The following is a 26,387-nucleotide window of genomic DNA, read 5'->3' as shown; positions in this document are numbered from 1 at the left end:
GGTGCTGTTGGGCCCTGCTGTCCTGGGGACCCCTGCGGGGCTAGGCGGAGCTGGAGGAAGACAGTAGGAACCTCAGGACCTAAACAGCCATAGAGTAATATCAGGCACTCCAGGGCCTAGGCTGGTGACTGGCAAAGACATTGGGTAAATCAGAGACTAAATATTCACGGAGAAATACTAATATTTGTCATCAGTGTTGAGACCCTGTTAAAGGTATTTTTACCTCTCAGCACTCAGTCTGAGGTCTTAATTAAAATAGAAAAAATGTTTGAACTTTATTTTTCTGCCTGGTTAAAGTCAACAGTCTCCATTTTTCTGATCTGTGAAGAGGCTTCCTGGGAGGAGAGCCTGCCACATTTCTGCAGTATTTTTAGGTAACTGATGTTCTTGGAATCAAAGGAACTGGCTGAGAACAGTGGTTCTCAAAACTGGCTGAGCCTCATAATCACCTGGGGTACTCCTTTAGAGATGCCCCAAACTGGAACCTCCAGGGGAGAGTCCAGGGCTCGCTCCTTGAGGGATTCTGGTCCTCAACCAAGCCTGAGAAGCTCCAGCCTGGGGAGCCAAGTCAGGCCTGTGTGGGGCAGAGGCAGCTGCTCCGATCAGGGAAGCTGCCTTCTCTGCACCCCCTCCCCAGCCCCAACACCTGCACCTGCACCCAGATCACATCACATTCCCCAAAGCAGAGCACCACGGTTGGGAAGAGATGCTGAACCTGACCAGCTAGCATCTGAAGAGGAAAGGAATGGAGAGTGCCTGAGGGTGGGGCTGAGCCCAGGGGAGCCCTGGGGTTGGGGCTCAGGAGGGGCCCTCAAGGTGAGGGCCTAGGGATTCATCAGTTCCCTTTACCAGGGCTCAGGGAATGGCCCAGAGGTGGTTCAAGAGGAGAGTTTAAGTGGAAAGGAGGCAGAGCTGGTAATTAGAGGTCAAGCATCCCTTATGCAAAATGCTTGGGACCAGAAGTGTTTCAGAGTTATTCAGATTTTGAAATATGGGCATAGGCTTTGCTGGTTGTTCATCCCTAATCTGAAAATCCAAAATCTAAAATGCCCCTAAATCTGAAAGTCTGTAGCACTAGAGGTCAAACTTTACTGGCACATTCAAATTTTTTGCATTCGGGATATTCCACATGAATTTGCAGAGGGGTGAGATTTTGGCTATACAGAAAGCGCAAAGAAATCCTCGTTTGTGTAAGAGGGAGAACTTTGTTACCATTATTGAAAGTCATCCTGTCAAGTGGGGACAAGAATGGAGGTGGTTACCCAAAATTGTCTTAAGTGAAAAAAGGATTTTACTCAAGTGTACAGATATCCCCGTTCTAAAGGGAAATACCAAAGGATGGAAGGAGAAAACCCAGTTTCTAAATAAAATTTCTTAGGATCTTATAGTTTAAGTTTCTGTTCCAATGGATAATGGTGTGTGTGTGTGTGTGTGTGTGTGTGTGTGCGCATGCGTGCGTGTGCATGTAAATACATAAACATAATCTTCAAAAGGCATCATCAAAATTCTTTCTCCTTTACGCATAGACTCAAGTTAGGACTCATAAGGAGGAGAAGCATTTGATGTGGATTTGGGGGCCTTTTACAAGGAACTGGTGTGGGAGATTGATGGGTCTGTGTGATTACAGAGGCTGCTGGTGTGTCTGGAGGAGTCCATTTATATACACAACATTAAAGATATGAAGCTGTTGAAGACCCTCCTGGATATTCCTGCAAACCCAACAGGTGAGATCTAACCGTGAGACCAAAGCCCCCAGCTCATGGGCAATCTTCTTTCCTAAGCTGTGTTTTCTACCTAGACTGAAAACCTGAACACCCCGTAGACTTCCTAAGTCTTAGTGGTGTTTACCTTGAAGTTTCATCTTAATGGCTGCAGATTCAAATTGCGTGAGGCTGTGCGTCCTGCAAGAGGAGTGTGGGGCCTATCACTGCAGCCCAAAGGAAGCACCTTTCATCTGGGACCTGTGTTAGCAAATGGGCCGAGGCATGTAAGGTAACACGTAGGAGATTTTGCGTGCCTGATGTTCAAAGGTGTTTACCCCCACTGTTTGCGTTCATTCATTACAGAGTAGGTGTAATAATTAGAGGCAGGTTTTGACTTGGTGTGTGTGTGTGTGACTAGGAGAAAGACATTTAGTACATTACAAAGAGCTCTCTGACTTGGGTAATAATGCTAGGATTTCAGATTTAACTAAATTCTCAGGATTTAACACTGTTTAATACATTTCTGGTATTTAAGACTGGGAATAATTAGGATTTGTTAGATTGAAAGAGCAGATGATAATATGTATAAATCTGTCGAGCTAGAAGTGAACAGAAAAAAAAAAAATTCTTTTTGGGGGTGGAGAATCACCACCTGAGGGCAATCTATGTATCTTAGGACTCAGGTTAATACTTATACATTGTATTCCAACTTAGTACCATTAAGTGACTGCTTCCCTTTACTGTGTCTTCCTAATTCTTTAATATTCGACCCATTTCAAGATCCACGTGGCTCTATGACCTGGACTTTAAGAGCCTTGGTTTCCTTCTCTGTAAGATAGGATGATAAGAGCCATCCACAGCATCATCAGAGCCTTTTAAATGGGGCAGTGATTGCTGAAGTGACCAGTGCAGCCTCTGTACAGTGAATATTTACAGTACTTCCTTTCTTCCTCTTCATGTCAGTTATGTCTGGCCCTTTGCTGTGGACCTCAGGACTTTGCAGGGGGTGAGGGGGTGCTCAGGCCTCACACAGGCTAAGCATGTGCTTTACCACTGAGCAGCACCCCCCACGCCCTTCATAACACTGAGGCTGTTTTAAAGTTCTATGAGATAATGACTTTGAAACAAAGTTCGCAAAAGGGAAGGAGAGGTTGTGATGGTTTCTGTTTTAAGAATGAAGGGCTGAAACATCTGGAAAAGTGGTTTTTTGCAGATGTTCTGCAGCATGGGTACCAACAGGTGCAGATATGGCAGCCGTCCACTGGGAACCCAAAACCTAGCTGGCACTAGTTCCCCGAGAGGCTATCCCAGGCCAGTACGAGCGGGGCCCTCGTGGCCTTTGGTGTTTAACTGTAGGGTGTGACAGCAGATGGGACGATGTGTCCTACCTGTGGCATGAGAGGCTCGCTTGTCCAAGCCGAGCTCCCAGGGGTGGCCTGAGCTGGGCCCTGATGGGTGTGCTCTCGGTGTCCTTGATGAGCGGTAGGTTGGGCGCAGTTAATCCACTTCCTGCCTCACACCTGTCCCACACTTGGCCATTCAGGCCAGAAGCAGGGCTCCTTCAGCACAGAGGCAAGTCCCCCAGCCCCCGCAAAAAGGGAAGTTCTTCCCCATTTGGTCTTATTTTTAATCAAATGTACAGCATGTGTCACTTAACGCTGGGGATGTGTTCTGAGGAAACGTGCCACTAGGTGAGTCCGGTGTTGTGTGGACACCCCAGCATGTACTTGCATAAGCCTGTGTAGTGCAGCCCATGACACATGGGCGTGTGCTGCACCCCGTCATTTAGGGGGCCATCATGGATGGAAAAGTCCTTACACGGTGCACAACTGTACTTGTTTATCCTAAGCTCAGAAAACTGGTTGATTGCCTTACATTTTGTGGTGAGGCAAAACAGGGAGAAAATAAGGATTATAAGCTTGGGGTTATTTCTGTTTCTTGTTAGAGAGAAATTGCTTATAAAAGGAATAATTTTTACCTTCGGGAAAATTAGAAGTGATGGGAAGCATTTTCTTGATTTTGGATAAACATTATAAAAGGATCCAGGCACAGAGCAAGCATTTCCTCCAGAAAGACCAGGCTCAGGTTGACCGAAATGGGATCTTTTATTCCTCTGATGTTCTCTGGAGTGATGGCCCAAGACCCTTTTCCAATCCCAAATTTGTAATTATCACCTTGGCTCCAACTAAGCTCCCTTCCTACTTCAGTAAAATGAGATGATCATTTTGTAGCCCACAGAGTGACATGGGGAAGATTAACTGAGGTCATATGTGACAGAGCCAAGGCAAGTGGCGTGTCCACGTGACTGGTCATCTAGGCTCCCTCACTGTCCCCCCTCGTCCCATAGAACAGCCCCCATGAAGGCCAAAGCTTCAGTGACATGACCAGTTCCTCGCTTGGGAACCTTCAGAGGTCTCCAAGCCATCAAAGCCATGAGTCTAAAATCCTCAGAGTCCCCTTTGTGTTCTCATTCTCCAGTTTATTTTCTGAACAAGAATATGAGATGGAAAGTCAGGCTCTGGATTTATAAATCCTTACTGAGTACAGAAGGAGAACAGAATCACTTGTGTAATTAGCTTTAGCACACAAATTCTGAATGTATGAAAAAAATTTTTCATCTAGTGAACTACAGCTAAGCTAGACCTAGAGTTCCCCTGTTGCTTCATGCTTGGTATCTAGCAAGCCTGTAAATTTCCTTCCTTCTGTCTGTGTTTGTGTCATGTCCATTCCTGTTGTGTCAAAGATTGCAGGCTGTTTCCTCTAAAGAGTTTGTCCAGACGGGGCTCAGAGTTAATTTCCTGCTAGCACAGCAGTCCATACCCTAAGCAGTCAGGGGTGGAAATCTCCATGAAAATCCTGCCAGCTGTAGAACTCGGGATGGGGAAGTCACACACCTGACCACCTTTCCCAGAACGTCAAAGGGAGCCTTCGCTATCACACAGCAATGTGATCATAGATCAGAGTTGTGGTCGATTCCCTAGCAAGTCCACTTTCTGCAAATGGTAACACAGTAGTGTAAAGAGCTCTGTTTTGAGTAGCATAGAATGTATGCGGTGCACAGATTTCTCTCCTTTCTATTTTTGGAAACTGGAAAGCATTTGTGTGCGTGGGTGCCCGTGTGGTGCCAGGGATTCAACCCAGGGTCTCATGCATGCTAAGCACGCACTGTACCACTGAGCTACATCCCCAGCCCTGAAAAGCATCTTCTGAGGCATTAATCAACTCAGAGGGAACTGCATTTTATAAATCGGTTCCCTCTGAGTTGCCGAAGTTCGACATGTAATACCCTAAATACCAGGGTGAGAATAAGTGAGGATCACAGGGTTCTTTCTAATTCTAGTCTATGATGTCATTGATTCTGGAATTGATAGCAGGCCCTTCTTTTCCAGCTGTGGAAGAATTACAGCCAAACAATTTCAGTGAAATTACAGATGACAATGATTTACAAAAAATGTGTGTCAAGTCTAAAGCAAGTCAAAAGCCACAGCAAAACCTCATTCACGCATAGAAAAACAACGAGAAGAAAATGTGTTCCGATGCTGAGAGGAGCAAAAAGCCTGAGTTTAGAATAATGGATGATTGTTTTTTCCTCTCCATACTTTCTGGGCATTACAAATTTGCTGCACCATCACTATTATGTTATAAAATAATATTGAAGAAATAGCCCACTTTCTTTCTAAAAAAGGCTTTGTTGACACTGTGACAAAAACGGAAGACTGAAGCATGGTAATAGCTGGGCCTGAAGCAGGTTTGCCTGTGTGCCTTGGGTGCTTCTCAAGATAGAAAAGGCATCTGGGTAGCTGATTGGATTTTCTGAAACTTGGATCACAGGAAATGGAGCTCATGTTAAGCATTTCTGGGGACCCTCATTAAGCCCGCAAGGCCCTGTGTGCAGGATCCTTCTAATTTCAAATAGGTTGGCAGAGATGCAAGCCCAGAGGCTCAGCTGTCAAGCAGGTGGTACATGTCAGAATGTACCTTCCCTAGCTGTTATCCTTTGTCCCTTTCTTGTCAGGTACTAACAAGAAAGGGACAAAGGATGTCCCTCATCTAGCTTCACCTCATTCTACACTTGTTCATCTCATTCTGCAGAAAGTTCCAAGTCACCTAAAAATGCTTAAGCTTTTCTTCCTTTCCAGGATATTTATATCTTAACCTAAAATTCTGAAGGACAGCCGGAAGTGTTTGTCCAGTGCTTCTGTTTAAAGACCTCCTAGCTCTCACTGCATCAAGGATGTGCTCCATATTTTCAGAGGCGGGGCAAGTAAATAAAGGAAGGCTTGGCAACTTGGAATGTTAAGGCGGGAAAGACCTCCGTCGCTGGAGCCCCCTCATGTCAGATAGGAAACAGAGCCGAGAGGCCCACAAATGCCTCACCAGAGTCATACCTGGCAGAAAGGTGTCAGGCCTGTCTCTGCTGGATCAGTATTTTGAGAATGGTGCCTTTTTTAAAATAACAAGAACAAAACCTGGGCTGGGGGCGCAGCTCAATGGTAGCGCACTTGCCTATCATGTGCAAAGTCTGGGTTCCATCTCCAGTACTGGGGATAACCAAAAAAGGTTAAAAAAATAACTATCAATATATAATCACATGCTATAGAATCTGTCCATTTAAAGTGCACAATGTAATAACTTTTAGCCTTTTCATAGAATTATGTAACTACTATCACAATTAATTTTAGAACATTTTTGTTACTCCCCAAAAGAAAACCTGTCCCTCTTAGCTATCAGCCTACATTCCCCCAACCGTAGGCAACCCCAGTTTAGTTTCTGTCGCTATAGATTTACGTGTCCTAGACATTTCATGACTGCAGGGTCATACAGTATATGGTCTTTTGTGAATCGCTTCTATCTCTTTAACATAATGTTTCCTCTTGGAGATATATATATATATAAAAATATATAATTTCCTGGTCACAGGATAATCCCATGCTCAACTTCTGAGGAACTCCTAGGCCTTCCAAAGCACTGCCCCTGTTACATTTCCACCGGCAGTGTACAAGCTTGCAATCTTGCCATCTCCTTGCCAGCATTTATTACCTGTCTCTTTTATTCCAGCCATCCTGGTGGACGGCAAGTGGTAGTAGCTCACTGCAATTTTAACACTGTTTTGTTTTTTTTTTTTTTCCCAAACATGTGCCCAGAAGCCCTGTTATTATTCACTGCATTTGCGAGATCTTAACTCTTGAGTGTGGTGCTCAGTCCTTCCATGGTTGCCACATTCTATCTCAGCCTCTCTTCTGTTGCTCCTCCCTGGCCCTGTGAGAGAGGGAGGGAGGATGGTGCTGATCCCATAGGGCCAGGTTCCCTTCCACCTGCCCAGCTGTCCTTGAAATCACACTGAATTGCAATGAACTCAGAAGGGGAGGGGAGTTGGGGTTCCCAGAGCAAAACTGGAAAGGTGTGAGTGACCGCCTGCCTCTAAGACCAGGGCCAGGAGTGACCTTATACAGACAAGGGGGTGGAAACAGTGCCAAACACATAGTTAGGGTGCCAGGGCCCCGCCACTTTCCGCCTGCAGTTCTGGGTGGCGAGTGATAACACCACAGCCCTGGCTGCATATCCAGCAAAGCCGGAACAGGACACATGACCTCGACTCCAATTCTTAATGTGTGTGTGTTTGTTTTTCTCTGCTCTCCTCTCCTGACAGATTAGGTAAGGAGTTTCCCAGCCTGATCTAAAATTTTTCTTAAAATTTTATAAGAAGACCACTTAACATACTAACTTGTCAGCTCTCTGGTCTTTTAAAATTCATATAAAAAAGATGTCTCCCCTGCGTAACCTAATGATGTTCCTATTCTAGTGATGATTTGATTCTATGGAATTCCTTGAATTCACTGTTACCATGTACAACTCTGTTAATTAAAATTATTTTTGTGATGGGGGTGGAGATGTAGCTCAGTGGTAGAGCATTTTCCTAGCCTGAGAGAGGCCTTGGGTTTAATTGATCCCCAGAATCAAAAAATAAGTAAATAAATAAATGCTGTAAAAAGTCTTTATTTAAATGCTCTTGGGGCTCACACAACCCTTGAATCCTCTTGTAAATAAAAATGAATTATGTAGTTTCAAAGTTTGATTAGCTGTTGACACTTCTAGAAGATTGCCAACGCATCCTAAATCCTGAATGTCCTCTGTTTTTAGTTGTTTCCAAGATAAGGCACTATCTTTACACAGACCCAAAGCTCCAATAACTGCCACCCTGCAGGTGCCAGGTCCCTTATCAAGGAGGGACACTCAACTCAGAAACAAACAATTTCTACATAGGCCCTTTGCCTCTCCTGTCCTCAAACTTGAAATTACTGGCCCATTGTATTTAATCTCTTGCCGAGAAGCTAACACATGCTGACCTTTCGTAATAGAAACTTCTATTTCAGTTATGACTAAATTCTCATGTAGACCCAGAGGGGAATGGAATTGGTAGAGAAGTCGATGATTTTTCAGAGCCCTGAGGTAAGAAAATGTGAAGGAGAGCATTTTTAATATTCCGCATTCTGATTGCTTAGCCAGGGAGAGAACATGGCCAGCATTAAATTACGAGCTCTTCCTCTGTGAATTCTTTCTTGGAATCCTGTGATAAGAATAATCAAGGGAAAGTCAATGTCTGCACGCCACCCCTCCCTCACCAGAAGGTGGCGCTCTAGTTGTGCCATTTTCAGGGGCCCTTTTCAAGCACACCATGTTCTCCCCTGGGACACTGGCTCCTTATCTCCCGTTTGTTCTTTGCCAGGTCTGTGTGCCCTCTCTATCAACCATTCCAATTCTTACCTGGCCTATCCTGGAAGCCTGACGACAGGCGAGATTGTGCTTTATGATGGAAACTCCCTGGTAAGTTGACAGTGGTCCCTAAGCGCCCTCCCACCTGCTTGGCTGTGTGATGAATGGAATGTGATAAGGAGCCCCTCAAGGTGGAAGATAAGGAGTGTGGAGGTGGAAGCAATGCTGAGGGTGTTTTCTGGTCACAGCAGCTGGGTGCGGGGAGAAGGTGATGATATTTGCCCTGGGCCTTGCCGCCAGACAGCATCACCGGGAGGCAGAACATGCTGGGCCAGGGCAGAACATCTGCAGTAGAATGGAATCACTTGGCAGATGGTGGCTGATTGTCTGATTGGATGGGTCACACTGCACGGAGTCACCAAGCTGTGGCCTGAGACGGAGTGCAGCTGGTCCACATTTCCTGCCATCTGGTTTCTGAGGCTTCAGAGAGCAGGGCAGCTTTGCTGTAGGAAGTCCCCTGAAGAGGCGTGTCCTGGAGAGCCCATGACAGCACCACAGCACCAGGCACAACTGTGACCCATCTTCCAAGGGCAGGAGAAGGGATAGAAATGGAGTAGCTTTGAAATCAGATCTCCATACACTAACAAAAGGATGTGCAGCTCATATGCAAAAACTTTGGGGGAAAGAAGGGAGACAGAGGAAGCCCAGCAAGAGAAGGAGAAGGAAGAAAAGAGGAAGGAGAGGGAGATGGAATCCATCTTCCTTCCTCCCCAGCACCAATATGCGTTTCTCCTTTTCACCAACAGAAAACCGTCTGTACCATCGCTGCCCATGAAGGGACACTGGCCGCCATCACCTTCAACTCCTCAGGCTCCAAACTAGCAAGCGCATCTGAGAAAGTGAGTATACACCAGCATCTCCTGCCGTCAGGGAGTCCCCTGGATGGCTCCTGAGATGCCCAGAGATCTGATGCAACAAGGCTGGTGACATGAGGCCAGCTGGTCTCGGGCCTGCTCAGAATTTGTTTCCAAGTGAGGATTTCTAGTCCCTGCATGTTGTGGTCTATTAATGCATTTGTTAATTCAGTCAAGCAAAGGCCCACATTATATAAGGTACAAGACACTTGGCACAAAGTCTTGGGGCCTTACTGAGAAATGTGTATGCATGTCATCCATAGATACAGGTGGATGCTACATTTCATAAATACAGGTGGATGCTACATTTCATAAATGCAGTATAAATAAAAGCTCTGCTATTTAGCTGGAGACACTGATCTCTTCTGACTGGAATGATCAGGGGAGGTGGTCCAGTTGAATTTTACGTGCCATGAAAAGCCTGTGTATTTTGATAAGCAGAGGCAGGACATTCTAGGATGCCAGGGTAGTTTGGGAAACACACATACAGAGCCATAGGCTGGGGCGGGGAAGGAAAGGGAAACCGAGAATATTTAAAACATGTTCCAAAAATTGCTTGTTTGGCACATGCACAAATTTAAACTCTTCTATGCGCAACACTTTGTGCTTCCTCCTCAGAGACAGATGTTCAAAACCAATAAAAGAAATTCCTCTCTAAAGGGACATCTCTGTGTGAAGCCATGGGCAATCGGGACACGTCCACCTGCTTTCTTTTCCAGGGCACAGTCATCCGGGTGTTCTCTGTACCTGACGGGCAAAAGCTCTACGAGTTTCGGAGAGGGATGAAAAGGTGTGTGTTCAGTGTCAAACCATTTGAAAGACCCCACAGAAGTCCTGCAGTGGCTGGTGGCAGCTGTCTAGGGAAAGGCCAGAGATGGCCGTTCGGCCTCCTCCCCCCTAGAGGAGGTATTGCTGTCCTTTCTCAGGTAATTAACTCCAGGGCTCCAGCTGAGGCTTAGTAAAACCAAGAGCAGAGGAGCTGTTTGAACTTGAGAGTTCAGCCCTATGACCCCTTTCCTGCTGGGTAGTCAGCCAGGAGAAAGAGAGCCAGGGTGTCACAATCCAAAAATAAGTCCCCATGCCCTTCATGGAGATAAGGGGTAATGTAAAGTGTGACTGCTGTCTGGTTTGCAGCTGGATGGGTGACAGAGCAGCAGGGGGGCTTGCAAGATGCCAGGAAGGTGTGAGCCTGCCCCTGGCTGGCTGGGAGGAAGGGCCACACCTCGGTGCTTCACGCCTAAGCCTGTGATCCTTTGCTGCTTTCTACATATGAACAGCACCGCAGTGAAGGAGGTAGAACACCCAGCTCTTCGGTGTGATACATTCACTTTTCTCATAGGGCTGATCTTGGAACTACAAGGTGACAGCCCACGTTTTTTCTGGCTCACTGCCTGTGTTGCTGTTCCTAGGTATGTGACAATCAGCTCCCTAGTTTTCAGCATGGACTCGCAGTTCCTGTGCGCCTCCAGCAACACTGAAACCGTGCATATCTTCAAGCTGGAGCACCTCGCCACCAGGCAAGTGCCGCACCCAACGCAGAGCACTCACCAGACAAAAGGAGGCAGGCCCTGCTTACTCTCAGCATGGGAGATTTTTCCTGAGAGCTATCAACTCGGCTTTGTCTTCCCCAAAGTGGAAAAGTATATGTTAACAAAATTTTTGTGGCATCATGCACGAAAGCTCAAAGTCTGGGGCCAAGATGCTGAGACCAAACCCCAGCTCAGCCCCATAGGAGCTGTGATATCCTGGGAAGGTCATTTAGTCTTTCTGTGTTTCAGTTTCCTCATTCGCAGAACAAATGTAATGATAGTACACACATCTTGCAAGGAGCATGGCCTGAGTGTGTGGTTATAAAGCATTTAGCGTAGCCCGGTGCCTGGCAGATAGTAAGCACCAATAAGTGTTAACCAGGGGCACTATGAATATAACAACATCTATTATCTATTGCCACCACGTGAGTGCTTGGTAAACATTTCCAGTGTCCCCGAGTGACAGGAGTGGAGGGAGGGTTGGCCATAAAGTCTCTGTCACAGTGTAGCCAGTGGTGTATGTATTAGTTTCCTACTGCTGCTATAACAAATCAGCCCAATGTAATGGCTTCAAACAGCACACATTTGTTATCTCACAGTTCTGGAGATCAGAAGCCCAGAATGGCATGGCTGGATTCTCTGCTCAGGGTTTCTCAAGGGCAAAATGGAGCTGTCCTAATGCCAGCTGTGTCCTCATCAGGAGCTTCGAGGCTTCTTCTGAGCTCATTCCTGTCACTAGCAAGAATGCAGGTGCTTGAGGGGGTGGCAGTGGGGTCTCCGCTTCCTTGCTGCCTGTCAGCAGGGAACTGCTCTCATCTCCAAGAGGCCACCTGCTCCTTATGTAGCCTTCAAACCAGCAACAACATGTCAGTTCCTTGTCATACCTGTGACTTGTCCCACTTGCCCTTCTGCCTTCCTTTTCTGCCACCAGTCAGAAAAAGTGCTCGGCTTTTAAGGGAACACACATGTGACTAGAGCAAGCCCAGCGGGGCAGTCACCTGGGCCACATAACAGAGCACAGCTTGGAGCTTATCTCATCCCCATCACAGGCTCCAGGGACCAGGGCGTGGAGCCTTGGGGCCCTTCCTAGGAATTCTGCCTGCCAGGGTGTGTGGGTGTTTATTTAAGCTGTTGAGCACCTGCTGGGTGTGCGACCCTGTTCACTTCAGGAGCCCCCTGTGCTGGGATGAGGTGGAGGATTCCCCTCTCTCAGGCACCGACCACGCGGTGTCACCTGGCGCTGTCCTCCCTGCCCCGTGTGCTCCAGACCCGGATTCTGGCAGCACAGCACATGGCTCATGCCTTTCCTCAGGCTCAGGAACCTCATGTGCTTGACACCTCTTTTTGGTGTCACTTTAGGGAATTGAAACGTGGAGTGTTAGTGATTTTTTTGCTCAGTTACACTCTGAGAGCGGGTGGCAGGGTCATCCGTGGAGAGCAGCTCACACGGCCCCCCGCCCTCCTCTCTTGGCCCACAGTGTTTGTAGAAGGCAGCAGATAGGAGGAGTCAACTGAACTTTCAGAGTCCTGCTTACAGCCAGCCCGTCTCGAGGTCCAGATCCACAGCAGCACTTACTGCCCTTCACACCCCCCGCTTCTGCGGAGCCCAGAGTGGCCAGTGAGCATCCGAGTGTAGACTCTGGGTGGGATTCACAGCTGTGCCAAGAGGAGCTTCTCTTCCGTGGTTGGAAGCACTCATCTAATTGGATAGAACGTCCACCAGAGAAAGACCTTCTCTACCTCGTCAGACGAGGTGGTGCCCCCCACCTTCATGCATGTGTTGGTGTGCCATGAGTGAGGCCATGCCTGGCCTCTGTCCCTCACCCCAGCACTCCATGCCTGGGCACCAGCAGCCTCGTTGCTGTGGCTTCCCATCCAGATTCTGCCTCTCCTCCGGGGAGAACGGTGCTCATGAAGCCTCTTCCCTGGTCACCTCACCCCGCACCCGTGCTGGGGACACTGGGGCTGCCCGCTCCCATCCTCCCCAGAGCCCTCTACCCGTCCCTCTGGGGACGTATCCAAAGCTTGGTTTGCCCTAGACTTGTTACTCTGCACACTCTCCCCAGAGGCTGTATCTGCTTTCTAGACTTTTCTGTACTTTCCAGACAACTTTTGGATCTTAGCCCTGGTCTCTCCTGGAGCTTCTGCTTCTCACCATTGTAGTCAGCTGGGCCCTGGAGGTCCCCGAGTGACCAAGTGCTCCCACGTGCTGCTCCAGCCCTGTCTCCTGGGCCTGTGGCTGGTGCTTAGGACAGGAAACTCACTGCCCTCTCCCAGCTCTCCCACTTCTGTCGGTGACCACAGGTGACCAGGGCAGAACCTTCCAGCCCTTCTGGATGCTCCCGCAGCCTGTCCATGAAGTGTTGTGTGTCCTCTATGACATGCCTCTTTAGTCCTGCCTCACTGGCTCCTGCCCCTCCTTGCCCATGTCTTTGATTTTGTTGACCTTCTCTCTGGTCTTGTTCTTTCTGGTCACTTTTGACCCGTCCATCCCATATCTTCCTGCTGGATTAATTTCTGAAAATGTCACTCCTCCTCAGAAACCTTCTCTCCTTATATTCTGAAGCTCCCAGCTCCTTTCCTGCCCACAGAGCCTGGCCACCACCACCCCAGAACCTCTCAAAGCCCTTGAGCCATCTCATAACTGCACTTGTCACATGCCAAGCTGTACGTGGCTCCCGTAGTCCTCCCAGCAAGCCGACCAGGAGGGGCTCTGAAACACGGAACAGGGGCTCAAGAGCCTCGTCCACCTCTGCTCCTCTGTGACCCAGGAGGAGCTCCTGCCTGGACCATTGACGTGGCCCCACACAATTGCCCGTGTGGCTTTCTCTCTCCGCCCCTGTGCTGCGTCCCTGCTGTGCACACAGGGTCTGGTTGTTACTCCTCCTCGGACGTCCCAACTGGAACTCGGGGCTCCGGGGCCATGAGTACAGGGTGTCTAGAGGGTCACTTTCAGTTGAGAACATCAAGGCCCAGACAGGTTCGTCCAAAGGCCACCTAGCCAGTTAGTAACCTGAGAAACAAGCCCACTGCAGGCCTTCTGGGCTGCAGTGTCCATGTCCCACCAGGATCTGCTCCCACAGATGAGGGGGTCCCAGCCAGGGCTCCTGGGAGTGCATGCAGTAGCCCTGGTCCTTGATTTGCCACCCACTGTGAGGAACACAGTGATGGAGGTGTCTCTCACCAATGGAGCAGTTACCCCTTTGTCTGGTAGAGGCATTAGGATGAAGTTCGGAGGCCAGAGGGGACCTACCAGGTTCCTATGAATTTTCTCGGCATTAAGAATGCTGGGTACCAGGTGGCCAGGGCCATACCCAGACGCTGCCCAAAGCTTCTCACCCGGAAGCTCTCTTCCCACTCGTCTGGCTCGGGCAGATTCACGCTGAGCTCTGTGTGTTCTTCCCTGGGCCCTGCACAGGCCCCAGCTCATTTCTCAGGGCCCACATATCGATTCCATCTCATTCTCTCCCCTTGCCCTCTTTTGGAAATCTAGGAATCAGACTGATCATCTGATACACTCTTTTAATGTAAGCAAGCAGTAGCACTGGGAACCTCTTAACAGCTTTACAGTGGCTCTTCTGAAGGACAAACAGGTCCCTGATGCTGTTCTGTAATTGCCAGAATAATGTGTCTTGTGGGCAGAACACTGTGCTAAGGGACAGCTCCTGCCCGCTGCGGTAAGGGCAGCTAAGAACATGGGCATGCTGATGGCTGGACGGAGCCAGCACCTGCCGCCCCGTCCTACCCTTGCCTCTAATTGTTCCCCAGTCGCCCAGAAGAACCTTCCACCTGGAGTGGCTACATGGGAAAGATGTTCATGGCTGCTACCAACTACCTCCCCGCCCAGGTGTCGGACATGATGAATCAGGACAGGGCTTTTGCCACCGGACGCTTGAACTTCTCGGGGCAGAGGAATATCTGCACCCTCTCCACGTATGTACTGTGCACCCGCCCTACACAGACACACCTGTATCCATGTACTCGCCCAGTGCTCACAACCCCCAAAGGTGGCAGGAAAGAAGGGAAAAGTGACCCAAAAGAAGGGCGAGCGGACCCAAGCCGCTGCTCTTCCTCTCTGGATTTAATATGGATTCTCAGAGGCCAGCCGGAAGCTGGGTATAATGACAGTGTCTTGAAAACCATCTCTATTTTTGTGCAATTAGGTAAAAAGCCTCAAGTCCCACTGTCTAGATTCCAACCCCTAGGGGCTGACAGGCATCTTATTTAAGAAGTTTAGGGGAGTTGATTAAAGAAATGGCACATTTTTTAAATGTCATGAACCTAACCACCTAAGAAGGTGAGCGGACAGTACACTTCCCCCTTTCTGTCACTGTCAAGGGCTGAGGTGCATGTGAGCGAGGGATGTAGCTTTCCACAGGATAATAGCGCCAACACGCCTCGTTTTGCCTCATCCACACAATTATGTTCAAAGACCAGAAATAATCCTGCCAGTGGGCAATGAGCAGAAGGCCAAGGAATGGCCCGAGCCTGGACCTGGACCAGCAGGGCCGAGGATTGTTGGTGGCAGGAGAAGAGCATTGACGCTAGTCGTCCGGGGAGGCTGACTGTTACCCACCCTGTTCCTGCTCTCAGAGTGTATGTATCACTTGGCTCTTAGGATCCAGAAACTGCCAAGGCTGCTAGTCGCCTCCTCCAGTGGGCACCTTTACATCTACAACCTGGACCCGCAGGATGGAGGAGAGTGTGTCCTAATCAAGACCCACAGGTAAAGACTGCAGCTTTCAGACGGTGTCCCCGAGCTGCTGCGGGAGAGCCGTCACTTCACTGGGAACAGTGACCAGCTTCAGTGCCCCTGCTTTCCTTCCCGGCTCACCAGCAGTTTCAGGGGCAACCCCGGGCAGGCACCTGCTCTGGGTCAAGCTCTCTGTCAGGTGTCTTCTGCGTGCTGTCCCCCCTGGACAGTGCCAGGATGGACGACACTCCAACTAGAAGGTCTCCCTGCTTGGCTCAGCCCCAGTGGGCATTCGGAAATGTCACATCCCTGAATTGAAAAGTCCTCTGAACTTCTGTGACAAGTGCAAGCTGGCCTCGTCTTGCTGTAGACAAGACACTTTGAGCTGCCACCATACCTTCCCCTCTGCCCCATCTATGTTAGCTCGTCTCGGTGTCCCTGCCTGAGGGTGCCAGGAAGGACAGAGGGCCAATCTTTGCTTATTAAATATAAGGGAAGGGGGTCCCTTTGAACATAACTGACCCCTGGCACTTTCAGGCCCCTTGAGTTCACACTGACCCAGCAGCGTCCCGGCGGCTCTGTAATTCACACCCAGTAGCCAGGCGCAGGCCTCTGCTCTTCCTTTGGAGGTGTCCTAGATATGTGGTGATTTCTTTTATCCCCCTCCCCCTTCATTGCTGCAAGTAGCTTGCTCGGCTCCGGATCCACAGAAGAGAACAAAGAAAACGACCTCAGACCTTCCTTACCTCAGACGTACGCAGCGACTGTAGCCAGGCCCAGCTCATCTTCCACCTCCACTGTGCCAGGTGAGTGGATGTGGGGCCCACCGGGAGGGTCACCAATGGGGACACCTTCTCCTCTCGGCCCTCTGGGGGTGGAGCGCTGTCCCTGAGTTGCGTGGTTGCGTGGTCCCTGGCAGGTGTGGCCTGTAACAGCCTTCACCCTGGGTCTCCGGCCTTCACAGGCTTCCCACGGGGCTCATTTTCTTAACAAGCAGCATTAACCCTTTGTGTCCTGGAGAACTCCAGAGATGCAGAGTTTCAGGCATTGGAGGTGGACGGGTAGGTGAGAGCCGCCCACCTCTCAGAGGCTCAGAGACTAACCGTGGGGACTGACATCCATCTTGAGACATCCCTGCCATCGGAGGCAAAGACACCTCCCGGGTTTCTTGGTGGTCCTTTCCCCTGAGGTCCTGCCCCGGGTCATGCGGTAAGAACTGACCCTGTAGCTTGTTCCCTTTCTCACTCTTGGCTTCCAGGATATTCTGAGGACGGCGGGGCGCTCCGTGGAGAGGTCATTCCGGAACATGAGTTTGCCACGGGACCAGTGTGTCTTGATGATGAGCGTGAATTTCCCCCTGTGAGCACTAGGAACCCTTGAAAGAGCCGCTCTGTCTGTGCCAGAAGGAAGCTCTGTCTCTGAGAGGAGGCAGAGTCCCTTTCCTTGCTTTCTAGTCCCTAACAACTAATCCTCTCTAAAATCCTGAGGGCCGCAGAATGTCACTGTGTGTGCCTCACAGACCCCGCAGACCAGCGGTTAGGTGTCATGCTCAACCTGACAGCGTTAGAATAACCAAGTACTAACCCAGGGTGTTGGGTGCTCACTACCTTCAGAGGCCTCTGCCCCTTTCCTCTGCTTCTGTACGCTGACGTCGCAGCTCACAAGGTAGGAACCTCTGTCTGTGGGAGACTCTCCTCTCCCTAGGCTGCCAGGGAGGCTTCTGCAGACCCTGCCTTTCTGCTGCTGGAGGTAGTGAGTTAACAGGGCCGGGCTGTGTTTGGGACTCTGAGCTGGCCACAGGGAGCTGAGCTGAAGCTGGGGTGTGGGAGCTCACCTGAGCACCCTGCAGGGCTTCCCAGCACCTTGCTCCAGCTGTTCTGCCAGCGAGGCCCCCAGTGCTGGATGAGCACGGGGCTTGGTTTCTTCCAACATCTGGGTCTGGAGAAAAGAGTCTCTCCCCTGGGGGGAAGAGGGGTTCCCAGGGCCTCCTTGGCTGCTGCTGCTTCAACCTTCTGTTTGGAGCAACACAGACCCTTCTCATAAGCCTCTGTTAGAAAACCTCCAAGAGAGTCCCACCCGAAATCCTTTCAGACGGCAGCAGTGTTGGGCCAACTTGGAACCAGAGAGGATGCGAGGAGTGGCCATGTGGGCTGTGAGCAGCGCCCATGGGCCTGGGTAGGGAGTGCCCTGTCCTGATCATGGTTTTGTGTCAGTTGAGATCCATTTGTTAAAGACTGACATGCAGGTCTGGCTTCTTTCTCCCCAAGATCCATGGGACAACTTAGTAAGCCTATTTGGCCAAAAAGAGACAGCTCATATGGGTCATTTGTGCACAACTGGGGGACATTTGTGACTTCCCACATTGGCTCTGTGAATTGCAGTTTGCAATTTACATTTCTGCCAAATATGTTGCCAGCCAGCCATATTTATGTTTTAGTGGCGGACAGGAGTGTGCTTAAAAATCCTAATTATAAATTTTGAAAACATCTGTTGGCTTCCTACCTAAGAGTTGCTTCCTGAGCCCGTTGTTTTGCCTTTGAGTTCTCATGACGCCAACCAGCTCTAAAGGGAGTTTCTCTGTCTCAGGAATTGGTGGTTATTTATCTGCAGTTGTGCCTTCTGGGAACCAGAGCACTCCAGGTTAGACGCAGTGGGGACAAATGTGACCACCCTACTCCATCAACGTTTAGAGCATCCAAACACTCACTGGGTTCCATTTCAGTAATTTTGGTAAAAATCTGTGAGTACTAGATTACTAATTAGATTCTTAATTGTAATCAGAGCCAACCTTGCAGTCTCTTATATTAAGAGAATTAGGGTAATTAGGCAATTATGAGATAGTCTGTTACTACAGAAAACCTGTGTGAAATAACAGGCACCCTGTGTGCATTTGTTTGGGGTTAAAAATATATATATGAATCGGAGATGCTTACTTTAAAAACTGGTACTCAAACTTATCACCAGCCCGTTCACATATATGCTGCCAGGAAGCTAGGAACGAGCTCATTGTCCTGCCACCTTCTTAAGAACCAAGTGAGTGACAGTTGGCTTAAACTGCATCAAGAATCTTTAATGCAAGACAGATGCTTCCTGCCTGTGAGACTGCTGGTCACTGAGTCAGGTCCCAGGGAATATCGGGCAACCCTGCGTGCAGGCCAGGCATGAGACACTGTGGTGGCCACCAGAGCTCAGCTTGCCCCTGAGGCTGCAGGTAGATGGTAAGGGGGCCCAGTGCTCCCTCTGAGGCATGGGATCAGCAGCTGGCAGGCTTCTCTGGCCACAGGAGGACCAGGGTCGACTACTCCTGGCAGCTGCTCGACATGGCACACCTCAGGTATGCCCACAGGGGCAGCAATGTCCAACTAGAGATTCTAGAAACTACCCCCTCTCTGCCTTAATCCTTGACAGGCCTGTGGCAAATATCTGTCTCTTTACTCATATTCCTAATAGCTTCTGGGACCCCAAAAGGGTCCTGGAGTCTCGGGTTGGTGAAAACCACGTCTCTTTCAGAGAGGATCCCAGGCTTGCCTGGGGAGTCTGCCTCAGGACTCCCTGGGCCTCAGCCTTAAGAACATGGGTTGTCACTAGTGATCTTTGCAAAATATACTGACGCGGCCCTACATATCGTCAGTCTTCTCCTTGGGGTTTACTTTGCTCTGAGAACAGTGGAAGAAAAGTAAGTGGATCATTTCTGGCAGCTTAGGGAGAGGCTGTCTTCGGGAGGGTGAGCAACCTCTGTTTCAGTAACAGGCCAATGTTCAATTCTGTGCATTTTGGGAGACAGTCTTAACCCTGTGAGCAAGAGTAAGTAAGGCAATTGGGACCGAGGGTGTCTACTGACTTCTATAATGAGTTAGCAGGCTATGTTTACAAGATGAGCCTTTTGTTAAAGTACACACATGCACGTGCGCACACATTTTATACATAGGTAGCATTTCAGAATCTGTGCCGTCCTCGCCTGCACCTACATAAGACGTGGTGTCCAAGTGAGAGTCAAATTGTGGTTCAGGTGGAAAAGCTCCTCAGTGCCCAGCCTCCCCTGCCAGCCCCCATGGCACAGCCTGCCATGCGGGTGACACAGCCTGCCTGCCCACCAGCCTTTTCCTGGGAAGAGTAAGGCCGTTCTGTTTTGATTTTGGTAGATAATCTTGTGCCGTGGAAGTCAGAAGGGCAAAACGAAGCAGTCATGACGAGTTGTGCACCTCAGAAATCAGGACACCCCCTGTCAGGTGGTTTTGGAGAGAACAAGGAAGGTGGAAGAATGGAGTGCGATTGTGTGAGCAGAAAGGGGACAGTCCTGGGTGCTGCACTGCCTAAGCCACAGGACGCGGCTAACGCCTCACCATGCCCCTTGGCCCTGGCTGCCTGTGGGCATGGGGGACACTGTATCCATACCACGCTGTTTAAAATACCTTCAAACCACAGTGTAAATGTTAGCTAACCATATTGGTATATAACCGGAATTTTATATGAAAAAGGGCATCCTTTTTAAATGTATGCTGTGTAAAAAAATGTATGTATAGGAAAATCTCTTTGAATTGTATTTCTTGTATATTACATCCATGTAGAGAGAAACTATTTTAGCCAGGCAAAGTATTTTTGCAGTGATTGGAATAAATCATTTATTACCTTCAAGTCCCATTTAGGACACTAATAATAAAATCATGGCAATGCATTTTTTAGTTTTCTTAAACTTTATTTCTTGGGAGCTTCAGGGTTCAGGAATAAGTCTTGACACTACACTCACTTGACCTTTAAAAGGGGGAAAGGAGGAAGGGGTCACGGGCTTAGCCCTGGACTCTCGTGCTCCGAGACCTGGAAAGGGACCTGACTTCATCTGGTCCAGCTCCCTCGCTGCTCCCGGCATCCCCTGGGAGCCTGCCAGAAGTGTGAGCGCTCAGGCGCCTCCACACCTTCGGAGCCAGAGTCTGCATTTTTACAGGATCCCAGGTGATTTGTATGCCTATTACAGATGGAAGAGCTGGGGTGTAGCTCAGTGGTAGAGCACTTGCCCGGCATGCATGAGGCCCTGGGTTCAATCCCCAGCAACATAAAAGAAAAATAAAGATGGGGATGGTCTGCACATACTGGTTGGTACCAGTCTATGCTAATGTGAAGAGGAAACTAAAACACACCAGGTATCTGCTCTGTGTCAGGTGACACACGATGCATTTTCATAAACTGCTTTACTTAACCTTTGAAATCACCTTGCAAGTGAGGTTAACTGCCCAAGGTCAAATCCTGGGGCTGGAACCTGTGCCTGATTCTGAAGCCGGTGAGCGTTCCATTGCACTACACTCACCACCCCAGACCCAGCTCCGCTCAGGGGCATCCCTCAGGACAGCATGGAAAAGGGACAGTATGCAAAGAGGAGTTGCCAAGTGGTGGCCCCCAGACAAAATTCCGAGACTTGTTTTTATAGCCTAGGTTGGTAAAGAGGGTAAATCAAGTTTGAAAGCGAACCTGCCCGTCTGATTTCCAGCCATCCCTCAGTGGAAAAACTGGCCGGTTACGTGGTTTGGCAGCGGCAGGCGATTTGGTAGGGATTACAACAGGGAATTACTGAAGGATCCTGTGTGTAATCGGCTCTGGAGATGTTGTCATTGGCAATGTCTTGAAGGACGTCTGCGAGAACCTTCCTGACCTTGGGCAGCACGGCCTGGTACTCAGCACCCGCTCTCTGTAGAGGCTCCCCTTCTGCAGCGTCTTCTTGGAGATCGAAAATAAGAGGAGGATCTTGCTGCTGCTCAGGCCCAATGCTTCCGTCACAAGCTCTGGCTCCACCTAGGAAAGGATGACCACATGTACCTCATCAGACTCAACCTTGGCTCTGTGCTGTCAAGAGGAGACCTGGGATTGATTACAAATGAAACATACCACCACTTGACACCCAGATGACTGTTCTCCCTATCAGAGAAACTGCCACGAGAATCTCTTCCCCCTTCCAGTGATGATCCTGTCATTTACAATGATCTGGAACATCTCCTCGGAGCCAGGAGAACAGTCCTTCAAACATCTTTCATCTCTGCCCTTTCAGGGCAAATCGAGTTCTTTGAAAACTGATTTCTTGAATACCAACTGGTGAATTAGATGGAAGGGAAGATGAGTAAATTCGCTTTGGGTTGAAGATGAAATTCTTACATGGATTAGAATCTGGGGCTGCTAACTCAGTCCCAAAAGAGGGATGATAAGAATGTTAGGAGGGACAGCCACATCCTCGGCTCTTAATGATTCTGATGATGTCCCTCCCCTCTATCTCTGTAAAAGGGAGGTAAGGTATCTGGCAGAAATAAACATAATTGAATAAATAAAGGTAAGTAGGAGAGAAGTTCAAAAATATAGTCTGGCAGAGCGTGGTGGCACACACCTATAAACCCTGCAGCTCAGGAGGCTGAGGCTGGAGGTTCGCAAGTGCAGAGCCAGCCTCAGCAACTCAGCCAGGCCCCTAAGCAACTTAGCAAGACCCTGTCTCAAAATTAAATAAATAAATAAATTAATTAATTAAAAGGGCTGGGGATGTGGATCAGTGGTAAAAATGCTCCTGGGTTAAATCTCCAGTACCACCCTACCCCCCAATATATATACATAAGTATATATATAAGTATATATATATGTATATATAAGTGTAATATATTTATTTATACTTATATATACATACACACACACACACACACACACACACACATATATATAAATAAATATCTGCCTCTGAGCATCTTAGTGCCCAAACATTATCAGTCTTTGGAAATTAAAATTTCCCAAAGAAATCATTAATTTCTTAGGAAAAGCTGAGCTTTTTCTGGCCTTTGGATCTGAGAAATCTTCTAGTGGCTCCTCCTCTAGGGGACCCTGCACCACAGACTGCCTATTCACTTTTTTTTTTTTTTGGTACTGAGAATTGAACCCAGAGGTGCTTAACCATTGAGCCACATCCCCGGCCCTTTTCATATTTTATTTAGAGGCAGGGCCTTGCTAACTTGCTGAGGCTGGCTTTGAACTCGCAATCCTCCTGCCTCAGCATCCTGAGCCTCTGAGATTACAGGCATGTGCCCTGCACCCAGCTGCCCAGTTACATTCTTAACAAAAAATATAACTGTGTGATTAGGATGGTCCTTCTGTGGCTTGTGGCCTGGAGACTAGAACATGATGCTCAAGGGCAATTCAGCAGAATTAAATCTAAAGGGGCAAGGCCGTGCTACCTGAGGATACAGTTTTCTGATCTAATCAGACCAGAAATAAAATTTGAAATATTGAGAAGAATCAGTAGAGTGCATAGCCTTGGGGTGGCCCTCCATGAGTGGTTTCCCTCCTGCCATCAAGATACAGGCTGTTATAGAGAGCAGGGGTTACCAGGCCTGCCATAGTTTGAAGCATCGACTGTATTCTTCATTACCAGTAAGGGGCACATGGAGTGACATGAGCTTTGACAATCAAGCAAAAGTTGGGACTGCCTTCTCTTGTAAAGATCAAATAATTCCATTTGAGGAAATAATAGTCTTTCTAGAACCACCTTCTTCTAGATAACAATAGTAAATTCTAGGCAATATACTAAAAAGAAAAATTATAAAGACGATAGAAAATAACCACGACAGGCAGAAACTGGAAGAGATCCAACCCTTGAAAGAAGGAAGCCACGCTGGTTTGGATCTGTTTCAGATTTTTCCTGGGGACACTTCCTAGTCTGTAGCCTGAAGCTGGTAGCAACAGAGACCAAAGCTGGGGCCTGTCTGGCTTGAGGTGTCAGAATTAGGACCACCACAGAAGACGGATATTGGTGGTGGGGGAATCCTGGGGAGGAGCAGCCACAGAGGAGAAGCTTCCAAATCTAATATAAACTCCTTCGAATCCCTGGCTGACCCCTGACCTACACAGGCCCAGGACAGAGATTCCAGCAACAGCCAGGAGACCAAAATAGCTCAGGAGGCACTCCGCTGTCACCTGCTACAGGGGAGACGGGCTGTAAAACAGGGTTCCGTTAACTTAGAGCAGCCTGAGGAACAGCTCCTGAGTCCCACCCAAGTCCCAAGCAGTTGAGGCTAGGAGTAGAGGTGATACCCTAAGACCAGCCTCCGCAGCTCAAGAGAACCTGCTGGTTGGCCACCAGTGAGAACAAAGAACACTCAAGACAGAAAGCAGAATGTCCACAGTCCACCGTCACAGCATCCAGTTGATAATTTTTAAAAACTGCTACCTAGAGCACCACCGCTTCCACTCTGGCACATAAGCAATTTGGAAACCACCGCTCTCATCCTAACAAGTAAACAGCTGAACCAACTGAAAAATCCACAACTCTGCTGGATCTGAGAAGTGAGGTTACCGGGCAAAACCACTGTCCCCCAAATGGAAAGACAGATGGACAGAATCACCAACTTATCAGAGCAAGAGAACTCTGGGGAACCAGAGTAGGAAAACCCAAACTCTAACTGACCAACTACTGGAGGCTCTGTGTAGACAAGTCTAGGAAAACCCCGGGGTGGGGGGCCCAGTTATTGAAGACTCTTATGCTTCTTTTTTTTTTTTTTGGCAGTACTGGGAATGGAACCCAGGGCCTCTCCCAGTGAGCCACACCCCAGCCTCGTCTCCCACACTTTTGTGAGTTGTACCTCTAGGAGCTCAACCAGGTTCTCACAGTAATATTACAGAAGAGCCAGGCGCAATGACACATGCCTGCAATCCCAGCAGCTTGGGAGGCTGAGGCAGGAGGATCGCCAGTTCAAAGCCAGCCTCAGCAACTTAGCGAGGCACTAAACAACTCAATGAGACCCTGTCTCTAAATAAAATACAAAATAGGGCTGGAATGTGGCTCAGTGGTTGAGTGCCCCTGAGTTCAATCCCCAGTACCAAAGATACACACACACACACACACACACACACACACACACACATATATATATATAAAAGAAAAATCCCCTCATGCTTCCAGAAGAGGGAGAAGAAAAGCAACAATCTTTAAATACACCAGAGCATTCTATTCATCTTAACATAGCCTGCACTCAGGAAAAACTATTTCCCCAGTGCCTACATTATTGAATTTTTTTTTTAAGAGCCTAACCAACTAAGGGAAGGGAAATAACTCAACTCTCCATTCCACCTGAGAGGGGCAGGGGAAGGCTACGTGGCACTTGTGAAAATCATAGTCAGAGGCACAGGCTCTCCAAAAGATTGGGCCCTAATCACAGAACTAGGGACACTTCCTCTTTCCCCACTTCTTAACCACCATGGTACTAAATGTACATTCACCAAGGTTTCTTTTATCTGGTACATTAGTTCAGTTATCAAGAAAAAAAATCACTGCTCAGCGTGGTGGTACATACCTATAATCCCAGCTACTTGGAAAGCCAAGGCAGGAAGACAGAAAACTCGAGGTCAGCTTGGGCAACTTAGTGAGACCCTATCTGGGGGTCTGCCACTGGGGATTGAGCCCAGGGGTACTTAACCATTGAGCCACATCCTCAGCTCATTTTATTTTTTATTTTGAGACAAAGTATCACTAAGTTGCTTAGGGCTATGGTGAGTTGCTGAGGCTGACTTCGAACTTGCATTACTCCTGCCTCAGCCTCCAAAGCTGCTGCGATTGTGGGCATGCACCACCATGCCCGGTTCAAATTTTTTTTAAAAAGGGAAGAGGATATAACTCAGTGGTAGAGTATTTGCCTAGCATATGTGAGGCAAAGGGTTCCATCTGCAGTAGCAGGATCATGAAGCAAACATCAAAACCTGAGTCAGATAAGGCAGTGTGGTTGGAATTATCAGACTGGGAATTTAAAATAATTGACTAATGTGAAAAGGCTCGAATAAAGTAGACAGCCCACAGAAACAGGTAATGTAAGCAGGGAGCTGGAAATTCTAAGAAAGAATAAAATCTAAAAGTTAATGATCAAAATGTTCTAGCAGAAATGCAGAATACTTTTGATGCACTCATGAGTACTCTGGCTATAATGAAGGAAAGAATCTCTGAGTTGGGGAATGTTTCAATAGAAACTTCCAAAACCGAAAAGCAAAGAAATAAAAAGCTAAAAGCAGAACAAGATACCCAAGCACTGTGGAAACACTACAAAGAGTGTAACATACACATATTGGGATACCAGAAGAGAGAAGGCAAACAAAGGAACAAAGGAAACATTTGAAGCAATAATGACTGAGAATTTCCTCAATCTAATGTCAGACACCAGCCACGGATCCGGGAAAGTCAGAGGATATCAGGCAGTTTTTTGTTTTATTTTTATTGATATATGCACACGATAAAACAGTATGATTTGATAAATTTCAGTTTTAAAAGGAAAAAAATATGCCTATACCTAGTGTATAATATTCAAATTGCAGGACTGAGGTGTAGCTCGGTGGTAGAGCACTCGCTTACCATTCGCAAGCCTCTGCATTTGATCCCCAGCAGCACAGGAGGAAAACTTATTTTAAATTAAAAAAAAAAAAGGAAAAAAATCTTGAAAGAGGTTGGGGTAGGGATCAAAGAAAAGAACTACACTTAATAAAAATTATAAAAATTTCACCTTCTCAGAAACCATGCAAGAAAGAAGAGAGTGAAAGAAAATATTTAAAGTTATAACAGAAGAAAACTACCAACCTAGAAATCTGCACCCCACAAAATTCTTTCAAAAGTAAAAGAAAAATTAAAGACTTTTCCTCAGGCAAACAAAAATTAAGAAAAGGTTTTGCTGGTAGACCTGCCTTGCAAGCAATGTCACGAGAAGTTCTACAGAATGACAGAAAATTGAGAGCCGCCCCCTCCCCCTGCGCCGGCAAGGTAGACGGAACTGTGACCACCCACAGAGCAGGCCCAGCGGCCTGCTGAGGGGCAGAGCCGCCCCCCACCCCC

The 26,387-nt window shown here is 48.2% G+C and overlaps 2 protein-coding genes and 1 non-coding gene across 12 annotated transcripts in view; 2 read left to right on the top strand and 1 right to left on the bottom strand.

Annotated features, from left to right (window-relative positions):
- Wipi1 (WD repeat domain, phosphoinositide interacting 1) overlaps positions 1-20,228 on the top strand; it is a 29,229-nt gene extending 9,001 nt beyond the window's left edge. Inside the window, exons 4-13 of the mRNA XM_015504856.2 lie at positions 1,628-1,724; positions 8,431-8,528; positions 9,224-9,316; positions 10,051-10,121; positions 10,741-10,848; positions 14,629-14,793; positions 15,479-15,586; positions 16,241-16,359; positions 16,812-16,912; positions 19,696-20,228. Coding sequence (XP_015360342.1) covers positions 1,628-1,724; positions 8,431-8,528; positions 9,224-9,316; positions 10,051-10,121; positions 10,741-10,848; positions 14,629-14,793; positions 15,479-15,586; positions 16,241-16,359; positions 16,812-16,912; positions 19,696-19,743 — 1,008 coding nt within the window. The 3' untranslated portion in view covers positions 19,744-20,228. The remainder of the gene's footprint in view (positions 1-1,627; positions 1,725-8,430; positions 8,529-9,223; positions 9,317-10,050; positions 10,122-10,740; positions 10,849-14,628; positions 14,794-15,478; positions 15,587-16,240; positions 16,360-16,811; positions 16,913-19,695) is intronic.
- Positions 20,148-26,387, bottom strand: part of Arsg (arylsulfatase G) — a 120,369-nt gene continuing 114,129 nt past the window's right edge. For all 10 annotated transcript variants that reach the window (XM_015504854.2, XM_048798181.1, XM_048798182.1 and 7 more), the window contains one exon: positions 20,148-21,337. In XM_015504854.2, coding sequence (XP_015360340.1) covers positions 21,113-21,337 — 225 coding nt within the window. In that variant the 3' untranslated portion in view covers positions 20,148-21,112. The remainder of the gene's footprint in view (positions 21,338-26,387) is intronic.
- Trnaa-ggc lies at positions 20,536-20,607 on the top strand. Its single transcript has one exon. It is a non-coding gene; the product is annotated as a tRNA-Ala (tRNA).

This window comes from Marmota marmota, unplaced genomic scaffold (genome assembly GCF_001458135.2).
Source record: "Marmota marmota marmota unplaced genomic scaffold, marMar, whole genome shotgun sequence".
NCBI lineage: Eukaryota > Metazoa > Chordata > Mammalia > Rodentia > Sciuridae > Marmota > Marmota marmota.
The sequence above is the reverse complement of the archived record's forward strand: the minus strand, read 5'-3'. Positions and strand labels throughout refer to the sequence as shown.